This window comes from Callionymus lyra, chromosome 3, assembly GCF_982586985.1.
Source record: "Callionymus lyra chromosome 3, fCalLyr1.hap1.1, whole genome shotgun sequence".
Taxonomy (NCBI): domain Eukaryota; kingdom Metazoa; phylum Chordata; class Actinopteri; order Syngnathiformes; family Callionymidae; genus Callionymus; species Callionymus lyra.
This window is the reverse complement of record NC_141820.1, coordinates 19134984-19146942: the sequence shown is the minus strand read 5'-3', so window position 1 is coordinate 19146942 and position 11959 is coordinate 19134984. Positions and strand designations below refer to the sequence as shown.

The 11959-nt window shown below is 37.5% G+C and overlaps 1 protein-coding gene across 2 annotated transcripts; it reads right to left on the bottom strand.

The window, feature by feature from the left end:
* Nucleotides 1-218: 218 nt before the first annotated feature.
* Nucleotides 219-11527, bottom strand: LOC148083705 (NXPE family member 3-like). Of its 2 annotated transcripts, none has more exons than XM_087786807.1 (7): nt 11258-11527; nt 4359-4497; nt 2753-3223; nt 2388-2680; nt 2216-2280; nt 1208-1405; nt 219-1135 (listed from the first exon to the last, which is right to left on the bottom strand). In XM_087786807.1, the coding sequence occupies exons 2-7, from the start codon at nt 4473-4475 to the stop codon at nt 579-581; spliced, it is 1701 nt and encodes a 566-aa protein (XP_087642933.1). In that variant the 5' UTR covers nt 4476-4497; nt 11258-11527; the 3' UTR covers nt 219-578. The 2 variants fall into 2 exon arrangements, with proteins under 2 accessions (XP_087642933.1, XP_087642934.1); XM_087786808.1 differs by having other exon boundaries at nt 11329-11527.
* Between the last annotated feature and the right edge of the window lie 432 nt (nt 11528-11959).

The window sequence follows — 11959 nt, the reverse complement described above, 5'->3', positions numbered from 1 at the left end:
AGATGAAAGACAAATCAAGCTTATTTCCCTTCCATTTTCTCTTCTGTTCATTCACTGCATTTTAATAATTGACGAAAATAAAATATTAACACCTCAATTTTTGAAAGCATTCTTAGTTTACAACATTTTTTCCAAACCTGCCTAAAGCTTTTGCACAGAGTGAAAAATATATATGTACAGTTTATGTGAATAAATAATATACATTGATAAAGATTAGATATTCCAATCAGCACATTTGCCATTTATTACTTATTTGGATCAAAGAAAGAGGGCTGAAACTGTATAGTAGGTTCACTCAGTCTTAATACATTTATATCAATGAAAAAATGTAAGAGAAACATTTATACTGCAAAAACCCAAATCTACAGTTTGATATTTCAAGTAATAAAAAACAGTCTGATTAAAGCTTAATTTAAGTCACATGCACCTGACAAGTTTACAAATGTGTCTTCAAGATACAGAAGACAAAAATTGGACCTGAATTGCCCGTAAAGAAAAATGTATATAAATAGGGTTAGTAAAACACACCTTTTATTTAAAAATAAAATATAAACATATTCTACATTTTGACAGTGTATCTAACCTGATTTAAGAGGGCAAATGTGGGACAGGAGGACATCTATCATATTTTTTATAATAGGGGGTTGAGGGTGAAGTTCATGAGGAAGGTAGTGAGCCAAGGTCATCTCCCAGGCATCCACCCAGCGCACATTCACACCTTTAAACACAGCTCTGAGGATTTTCTCCCGCTCCATGGTGTAAAAGTCGCTGTTGGACAGTGTTTCATATAGAAACAGAAGCTTTTTAAGATTTGAGGTCCGGATGACGACCAGCGTGTGGGGAGCTCTCCTCAGCAGGCGGATCACAGCACTGCGGATGCTCTGGAGTCTTCGGATGTAAATCTCAAGAGGGAAAGATCCTAAGTGAGACCAGATACCAAGAACCACAACTGTGTTCGCTCCTCCTGAAATGTCGTCCAGCTTGTTAGCGATATAGCCAAGTTGAGGGACTAGAACTTTAGCAAAACGAATCGGAGGACCATGGCATTGAAATTCCAGAAAAATGTTTCTTTCATAATCTAGTGCCAGTAAAGGTCCAATCTTCTTTAAGCTGTGTAAGTTAAAGCCCTTGAGACCTGGAAAAGAAAAGAGGATGGATCAAAGCTTTTAACTATTAACTGTCCATAACAAACTAAGATGATGTTTACCTGGTAGAATTCCAGTAAGATATTCATACCACTGTCGAATAGTGGAGTCTCCATACAGGTGTAGATTTTTGCCCTGAAGGCATTGACTGATGTCTTCGGAGTTGTTAAATCGTTGAACTTTGGCACTACTCAAAGAGTTCCAGACACCATTGTAATAAAACCCGGCATGACCGAAACTCTCCTTAACCTTTCGTTGGCCTTGAGGGGAAAAGATCTAGTTTTCACTGTGCCAGACATCACTTGTTTCCTCATTCAGATCTCATTTATCTTCCGATCAAGATATCACAGTGGTGAATAATTTACTTATGCAACTGATTGTTAAACGCATAACACAAACACGCTCCAGTATTTTTTTTATCGACATCGTCTATGTGCAAGAGTGACAATTCTATCCTGCTTACTTTGCTGTGCTTCACTTTTTCTGTTAGTTTTACTATTGGGTGGCTGTTTGATGTCTTTATGTGCTTCTCTGCCTCTGGTTTATTTTGCTTGCTTTGGTATTGTTTCTTCTGTCTGGAGAACTGGACTTTGCAACCAGTTCTTGAACATTAACATTTACTTTTCTAAGTAAACTTGCTTATCACATCCTGCCAATGAAGTGTGATCATTTTGTTGCCAGTAACCTCTTTGTTTTATATGGATGGAATAAATGGAAGTAAAATAGTTTGTACTGTGCTGACCTTTGTATTCATTTAGTGTAATGTCTTACTTAAAAATACATTTGAAACAGGAGAATATACTGTAAGGTACTATTAAGATTTGGTGGGACTATTAACAGTCTTTATCTGGTTATATTTTTTTGAAAAATGTTTTTGGTTTGGCTAGCAGCCACAGGTATTTAAATCTAACACAGTGTAAACAGGTTCGGGTCATTATTCGTTTCACATGTGTTCGATCAGATTAATCTTAATAATGGACATTTCCATGAGTCAATTCTGTCTTATACAAAATATACTAATTTATTGAAGCCACATGTTTAAGCAGGAATATAGATTCAATCATATTTACCATTATCAGTCACGTTTACTCTCCCCGGTCCTAGTAATGGTATGGGAACTTTCAGGTTGATCTTACTGAGGAGGCAGAACAGAAAACATTTTATTTTTGGTTTTATACAAGCTGTTTTCTTACTTATAAACAGCAAGTACATCTGCAGAGCTGAAACACAAGAGATGCTCACTTGTCAAAGAGCTTCTGATAGATTCCAACTTTAAGTGAAGAAGCAATCTTGGAGTGGGTAATTCTGTTTTTACATTGTAGGGTCTTTGGCTTGTAGCAGAACCACGGCTCTCCTGTTCGTGTGTCTGTGTAATTGCAGATCGCCACATTCGTGCGACGCAGACAGACGTTACAAATGCTTGCCTCCGATATCTTTCCATTGCTGTAGACACTGATAAATTTGATCCTGTCTGGACGATCTCGGTTCAGCTTGTGTAGAACAGGGATTGCCTCGCTGGGATGAATTAAAGTGACCTGAGAAAGCGAGAAAAAAGATTTAAACACTGCCGACTTAAAACTTAAATCTTCTTACCGTTCATATCTCACCTCAACTTCTGCACTTCCATTCCACAGTAGAGGAAACACACCTGTGTAGGAGCCGTTGAGATGATCAACAATCTGGCCAACAACACCAGCATGTAGGACTGGGTTGTGGAGTCTTGCAATGATAAAATCTCCTCCAGTCTTTTTAGGAATGCCCCGAAAATCATTTATCTTGATTAAGACTTTGAGGAGGTCCCCTACATAACGCTGCTGCCCTCCTTCCTTTGGCAGAATGATCACCGTACTGAGCTTTGGGTTGCTGGTTAAACTTAAGGAATAGTTGGCTGGGAGTAAGGGAGTTTCAGGCCAAGCAATGGCGCGCAGTATGAGTTGCTCTTCCTGAGCATCTTCCGGTGAATGTGGGCGGAATTTGCAGAACTCCATTTTTGTATTGGGAGCAGTTACATTCATTTGAATATTGTTGATTTTCTTCTGAAACTGCCATGACAAGGGGATTGGAGTGCTTTTCTGATACTGTAAGAAGACAACAAGGACACTTGTCGACAAGCTGTTTTACAAATAGAAGAAAATCATAGACCAAATTTACATGGGCCGAATAGTCATAGAAAAGCAATAGCTTGATCAGGGTGTAGAGTTGTAGCGAGAGTATTGACACGTCTCTGCGGTTCCGGTTCCGGTTCTTCCATTTTCTCACTATATTATGTAAATATGTAAATATCCAGTTGTCACTCCAGCAGGTAAGATGAAGACACAGGTGAGACAAATCAAAGCAATCAGGTCAGGAGCGCAAAAAGAACGGAACAAAAATGAATCTGGGCTTCCAGTAAAACCAAGTGAGACAACTTTGCTCTATATGATGTGCAAATACAGGCGATGAATGACAAATTGTTGCTTTATTCCTTTCATATATGGAAGAATCATTGGCCATTATGTTGGTGTTCAGTCAATCCTACTTGTTTTCACGTATTTTCTGGGTGTGAGTACCAGCAACCTATAAACAGGACTATTGGACAATTGAAACCCAAATAAGACAGACAGAAACAACTTGGCTTGGTTGGTTAGAAAGTAAAGAAAAACTCTACACCTCTAAAGTTAAAACAAAGCAAGACTCATTGCACCAGATCCCTCCCAACCAGGATATGTATGTTTAAACAGCTGAAGAGCAAAATGTAAACATGCCAAACCGGTCTCCTACAGTTTTTTTTTGCCTTAGTCCTGTTAGGCTATTTCATCTTACCATCTACAGCAGGGGTCACCAACTTTGTGTTTTGTTAACGGTTTGAATGCCGCAATTCTCTATGTGTCTTTTTGAACAAAACTCTCTTTCTTTTAATTGTAATATTTAAAGTAATTAATGTGCTTAAGCCCCACCAACTGAAAAAAAGCTCTTTTTTTTCTGGAGATAAAATCATGTTTACCATAACCACGCCCACTCTGCTGTGTTTGGTCAAGTATCAACGTTTGTTACCACATGTCATCAATCTCTGAAGTCTTTACTTCCAAGGGACTCGTTGTATAAACAAAACTTGGTGTGATTACAGCTGGCTGAAGGAGGAGTGAAGTACATTATTATGTCTTAAAGGACTACAATCTCGTTGTCCAGGACTTAAGACAAATTAGCAGTGAGTAATGAATGAAAGGTTCTCACCTTGAACTCGTCCATGTAAAAAAACATGAAAACTGAGCTGAAGATGGCGGTGCCAACTACAAAAGAGACAAGTTTTCTATTCCAGGGTGTTGCAGTCCTTTTAGTATTCTCCATCATCAATGTGGATCAAAGTTCAGCACTGTAAACACAATGATAACATGAATTGAGAGACAAAGGAGAGGAGAGAGGACTGACTTGCTAGAAATGCTAACTACTAGCAGACCTTCAAAGACTCTTCCTAGCAAATATCTAGATTAGATTAGATAGACTTGATGTATCCCTCTCGAGATCTCCTTCGGGAAATTAAATTTCCAGGACAGAGCAGCATTTATGAAACTTAATGATAGAAGGCACAGCAAGTTTCATGAAAGCAAGAACAAAGTAAAAATTAATAGTAAGTGCAATGAAACAACAAAGTACAAATGTAAAGAGCATAGATAAAAAAAACAACCAAAAAGGTCTTAAAATGAAATGGAATTTTAATCGTGATCGTAGTGTTCGCTGCAGTAAGCAAAATAATGTGTCTGAGATATATTTAAAATGCGGGCTCAAGATTTTTCTTTTTCTCTGACATAATGTTAATGTTTAGACCATTATGCGATGTCTGCAAAGAAAAAGGATTCAAGGATTTATATTGAAATTGAATTACATAAGGAATGGAGTGTAATTTCAGTTTTGGCCAGACAACACAACCCAGCCTAGCTACTTATGGTAGGATTTTCATCCAAATGGACGTATTTTAATTTTCACATGGCGACGCTTTGAGTGTGACAGTCACACAATCTGAGCCATTCTCACACCACGCACCACACTTGGCATTTCTCACGCTTATATTAACACATTCAATATTATATTATTATTAGTTTTTTAATGATAATAAACATTGGTCCTTTCTGCGTAAATCTAGAAAACCACGGAAGGCACAATGTAATATCAACCAATCAGAAGCAACAAAGGCGGGCCTATCTTTCAAAACAGTAAAACAAAGCAATATTTTAACACGACAGCACTGAGATCGCACTGCGGTCAAGCTTTGGTTTGTCGCTTCACATTGCTGTAATTTTCCCAAACACCATTCAGAAATTGGAAATACATTTCCGTTTTTTGAATTAAGAGCATTGAATCAGCTGTGTCTGCCTTGTAATGCTTTAATATCACAGTCATTGTATGTACTGTCTCAATTTTATTTTTGTCATTACTGAGATGGATGGATGATAATTAAAACACAATATTTCATTTACAGTATATGTAGTTGCCAAGGTTACACTTAATGATTCCCTCAAATCTTCTACTAACCACAAGAAAAGTGGTGGAAAACATTTGTTCTGCTGATCTGTTATAATTTCCTGTTTACTCTTTTGTTTACTTGCAAAATAATACATTTTAGATGCTGACATAATACTGAAATATTAAGTTATATTTGCTTTAAAAAATATGGACAAAATGTATTTTATTATATTTTAATATAAAAAATAAACCTTAATAGTTGACACAAATCTGACTTTATTTTCATGTTCATTAGGTCTGGAACTATAATTGAACAATGTTTCTTGTATTTTTACTGTGGAAATATTGATTCATTTTCATCTAAGTACAGTGTATTGATGTAATTCAATATAGCACAATATTTTTTATTTAATTTAAAAAATAATAGTTTACATAGACCTAACTTTATTTTCATTTTATGCAGGTCTAGAACTAAAAAAGTAAACAAAGTTAAATGTATTTTTACTGTGGAAATATTATTTATTGACATATAAGTGCAGTGTACCACATCATTGTGCATGAACTGTCTCATACACTCTTCATTTATCTCGACCGTCCTGTATTCCATTTGCATTTGATGGCTTTTTCTAGTAATAAGATAATAGTCAAGTATCATGTAATAACACAATAGTCAAGTATCAGGTAATAACATAATAATCAATCATGAAATAACATAATAGCTGTCTATCATGTAATTGAATAATAGTTAAGTATCAGGTAATAACATAATAGTCAAGTATCAGGTAATAACATAATAGTCAAGTATCATGAAATAAAATAATAGCTGTCTATCATGTAATTGAATAATAGTTAAGTATCAATAAAAGTCAAGTATCATGTAATAACATAATAGTCAAGTATCATGTAATGCTTGCTTGTGGCTGTCCATCGATTATTACAGGTGGGGCATGTATATGTCACAGTAGTAGAGATTGGAATTCAAATCTCTACTAGTAGAGTTTGGAATTCTACCAGGACATTCTCTAATTCTAATATGAGAAATTTAGATTGCATCAAAATGTTTTGGAAAATAGAATGAATCATTTCACACCTAAAATTCAGCATAGGTAAGCCTACATTCACCATTACGTTTTTAGGTGAATTACTTGTATGTATCTGAAAAACCTTCTGTCAATACACATTGTAACCATGGGTACAGCCGTCTAGTCCAGAGTGTACTAGAGTTGAAGTGATACCATGCATGACGCTTTTAATTTTTTTGGGATAATGACAGTGCTGTTTAAAAGTTGCGGTCTTTAAAACTTGGCATGCTTACTATAGGTATTAGCAGTATACTGACACTACAGAAAAATGTATCTTCTTTAATTTATGTTGAATGTGTGTACTCACAGTAGGGTTATTATTTGGGGTAACTAGTGCTACAATTGTAGAATAAAAATAGTGAGAAGTATATAGCATATTTTTGACATCTAAGTGCAAGCAAAACAATAAACTCTGGGTTTGTAAGAATATCGTTTTTCTCTTTACTTTAACACCATGTCATGAAAATAAATTTGAGTCATGGGACAATCCGCAATGGTCCAAATGAATAAGGTCTATGACCTGGTACGGACGGCCGTCCCCATGGTTAAGGTAAGGTAAGGTAAAACTTTATTGATCCCTCAGGAGGTCTCCTTTGGGAAATTGGTTACCATGTGTATTAACAGAGGGGTAATCAGATATCTAAAACATGAAGCAATTGACCTAGAATAGTAATGGTGAATGTAGGCTTACCTACGCTGACATTTTTGGTATAAAATGATTCAGTCTATCTTCCAAAACACTTTGATGCAATCCGAATTTCTCCTATTAGAATTGGAGATTTTTCTGGTAGAATTCCAATCTCCAATCTAGTAGAGGTTGGAATTCTAATCTCTACTAGAGTTTGGTGTTGAGCGATAGTGGCCTCTATACTTTTGCACCCTGTTCTTCTCAGTGTGCGGCACCCTGTCACGCCAAGTGAATCCCAGACTGCGCTGTAGACAGCGGTTGTTGAACTGTTCCAGGGACTTCTATAGGTAACCCAGTACACACCTTCTCTGACCCCTGTACACACTGGGAAGGAGCTATACTCTTGGCCTCTTATTGACACCCTAGCTGTCATTCCATCATGGAATTGACGGATGATGTTGATAAACTTGATGGGGCAGCCAACTCGGAGTAGGACGTCCCACAAGAGATCTCGTAAAACCTGAGAACGTCCTATCTGATGTAGGTTTGAAGTCAAAGAAGGGAATCTTGATTGGCGAGAGTTAACGCCTCACTTCAGGAATGTTATGAGTGGTGAAAGTAGGAGTGGCGATGCAAAACTGTGAACACGCTCAGTTAGTCTTTTTTCTTGCTGTGATTGAGAACAGCAGATTCAAGCATACGTAAACTTGAAAAAATATGGTAGTCATTTTTTTGTAAGTATTTTACGTCTACAAGTCCTCAATTACACACGTGTGCCTTGTGTTTTATCGGTACAAATATACAGTAACGTGTATGCATTTGAAGTACAGCTTCAGATCACATTCTATGAGTGTGTGGAATTTTTGCACCCATCTCAGCAGTGATTGTTGTGCAAAATTATGACTCACACATGCTAATTCAAGAGGTCATGTTTAGTAACTTAGAAAATATAGTAAAGGTTTGTTTTTTTACGACTACAAGTCTTCAATTACGCATGCGTGCATTCTGGATTACGAGTAAGAATATGTAGTTACGTCAATGCAACTTAATTGTTCGAATACAAATCTCATGTTACGGGTATGTGAGACTTTTGCACCCGTTCTAACTTCATAATCCTGATGGTTCTTGCTTTTGAATCCAATTGATTGGGCTGCTGCTTCCTGACGGGCTGCTGTAACAGAGACCATTGTTGTTCTGTGGCACTGTCACCACTTAGGAGGGGTTCAAGCTCCCCTAGTTTCTTAGCCAGGGAGCGATGAAAATCATTCCTAGTCGTGGCATCTTTCTGACGGGCACAGTCTAATCTCCTCCTATTGGGTCTGTGTTTCCGCATGGGGTCGGGGTGCGCACTTTCATGAGGATGGATGCGATGAATCATTTTCACCTGTCCTACCTGTGACACCACCAGTCTATTGAGCTGCTGAGATTCTCTGACAACACAGAGGAGAACGGGGCCGATACATGCTCAGCTTTTTAAAGTCTTTCTGATAAAAAAGTTGGACTTCTTCACCTGTCTGAGATTGTAGCATTGTCCAATGCTTTAAAGGTGCACAGACTTCACCTTAGGGATCTGATGTCTTCATACAATGAGATGGTGGAAACCACTAGATTTGATTACATCAGGAAACTGTTAGCAGCAAATAAGAAAAACCCCAAAGTGTTGTTTTACACGATCAATTCTCTCGTGTCTCCTGCTCCTCAAATCACGCCTGTCTTCTGTGAAGCTGACAGCAATGCATTGTTGAGATTTTTCATTGACAAAATTAAATTGATCAAAGAGAAAATCACTCCCCCTTTGTGTTGAACCCCTGTAGTCTTCCTTCAGTGCTCTATCTCTGGGTGATATTTCGGCAGTGGTGAGCAACATGAATCCCTCCTCTTGCTCAGACGACGTCCTTCCTTGTAGGCTCTTTATCAAAGTATTTGATGCAATTGGCCCCTGGGCCAATTTTTTCCCAATGCATTTAAACATGCCATTGTGGAGCCTTTGCTTAAAATGCCAGGCTTAGACCCTACTGACCTCAGTAATTTCAGGCCTATTTCTAAGCTCCCTTTCTTGTCCAAGATCTTGGAGAAGGTGGTGTCTGCGCAGCTGTCTTTGTTCCTAAATTAGAGCGACACTCATGAGAAGTTACTGTCTGGCATACGTAAACATCACTCTACAGAGACAGCCTTACTCAAAGTGTCCAGTGACATAATGATGTCAGCTGATGTTCTGGTTCTCTTGGATCTGTTCTCAGCCTTTGAGATCGTTAATCACCAGATCCTGATGAGAAGACTGAGGGATGTAGTGGGACTGTCTGGGCCTGTGTTACAGTGGTTCTCGTCATACATTTCTGGGCACAGTTTCAGTGTATCTGCCAATCAAATGAGGTCTGAATCGGCAGATCTGTTGTGTGGAGTACCTCAAGGTTCTGTTCTGGGTCCTTTATTGTTTTTGCTGTACTTGATTCCCCTGGGTACAATCATTCAGAGATTTCCTGATGTTTCTTATTACATTTTTGCTGATGACCTCCAGCTCTACTGCTCTTTGGATTCAACTGAGCCCCGGAGGCTGAACATTAGTCAATTGTTTGCTAGAAATCAGACAATGGCTGAGTGAAAACACTTTTCAGCTAAAATGTGGACAAAACTGAAACTCTGGTTATTGCTCCTGATGATAAGGCTCCAGGGTTGAGTCAGTACTTGGGTGACTTAGGTCAGTCTGTCAAACTGAGCCTGAGAAACCTGGGTGTTATATTTAACAAAGACATATCTCTAGTTGAACACTGCAGAAAACTGACAGGAAACTGTTTTCTTCAACTGAGAAAAATCTCTAAATTTAGGAAAATGTTGTCACAACATGATCTGGAGTTTATAATCCATGTGTTCGTGTCATCTCATCTGGACTATTGCAACAGTTTGTAATCATTCATGGTCAGGTTCCTCCTTCCATCACTGATCTGATCCAGCCTTACATCCCAGCTCAGGCTCTGAGGTCTGTGGATCAGAATCTACTAATGGTTCCTCGTACACGGATCAGGACCAGAGGAGAGAAATCCTTCCAGGCTGTTGCTCCTAAGCTTTGGAACGATCTTCCTCTCTCTCTGCACTTGATGGAGTCTACTGACTCCTTCAAGAAACATCTTGAGACATTTTTATTTGTGCAGGCTTTTTCTTGATTTTCTGGAACTCCTGTGTTGTTCTCTGTGTTATCTTTACCTTTTAAGTATATATTTTATTGAGTATTGTTTAAGCGCTTTGTGACCCTGGTCTGGAAAAGCGCTCTATTAATATAATCTACTTACTTAATTACTATTACATTATAACATGATACCGAATTATTATGTCATTACATGATAGTGAAGTGTAACATTATTAAATGATACTGAATTATTACATGATTCTGAAGTATTATATTATTACATGATACTGAAGTTTATTGCGTTATTAAATGATACTAATGCTAATAATGTAAGGGAGGCCAGACTGACAAAATGTAATGTCACCATATCAGAGTATTTTTGAGAATCTTTGATCGTGTCATAGATAATTCCTCTTGTGGCTTCTCTCGCTACCGTAACACCTTCACAAAGGTGCAAGTTTTTTTTTTAAAGGTGCGTTTGGATGGCGGTAGTCTCAATTATCACTCTTTTCATTTTCATATTATTTCGGTGAATATTTGAAGACGTTTTAATCTCTTCATATCCGAATACAAATACCTAGGTTTTGTATGGAAATAACAAAAGTGCATGGATGTCACATACAGTATATTTGAAATCCATCTTCGTGTGAAGATGATTAAACCAGAATTCTCCGGATTAAATCGACTAACCAGAAAAGTTCCGCAAATAAAAATGTTTTTTATTTTTTATTAAGAAGCGTTTCAAACATCTACAAGTGCGTGTGAACAAAACTTTTTTTCTCATCAACACCGATGCCGCCTGGTCTTTGAAAAGGAAAATATACGTGAACCCACATACCTGGTGTTTTTATTCTTCAGATGATTTTCTGGCTGCCATTTAAGATACACCATCTTAATCCAGTAACTCACCTGAGACCGCTCGCCTCTTTGTGTCGATCACCTGAATCGCCTTGATCGCCTATTAGCGACGCCTGAGTAACAAACTGGAAGAACAGGACACTTTCACTAAAAATGTGAAAATGAATCTATTGTTTGAGCTACTGCAGCTAAACGTTTTAATTCAATGAAATGTCCATTTTTAATTATGTATTAATTTAGTTAAATCATAACATGGTTGTATTTTACACTCACCCCTCATTCAAGCATTAATGGATTGTCCCGAAACCACACACGCGCCACGCACGCAGAGGGAACATCTTTTAGGGGACACTGTAGCCTGGTGGAGGAGTCGAGAATGCTAGAAGTCTGACTTTTTCTTAAGGCGAATTGCCTAGTATTTACCCCGAATGTTGCGACAAAGTTTTTAAGATTATAAAAATCCACATTATGATTTAATACAAATAAACTTAACCAGGCCTCTGCGAGAACAAAGTTGTGTTTATAAACAATATTCATTTATGAAAAGCATTTTACAACACAATTAACAGTAAAACAAAAAAAAAAAGTAATCTCCTCAACAAATTCATGGTTACGATAAGAGTTCTGTATTCAGATATTTTTTCATCTTGGAAAAATCTAGGTAGTACATTCTTTGGAATAA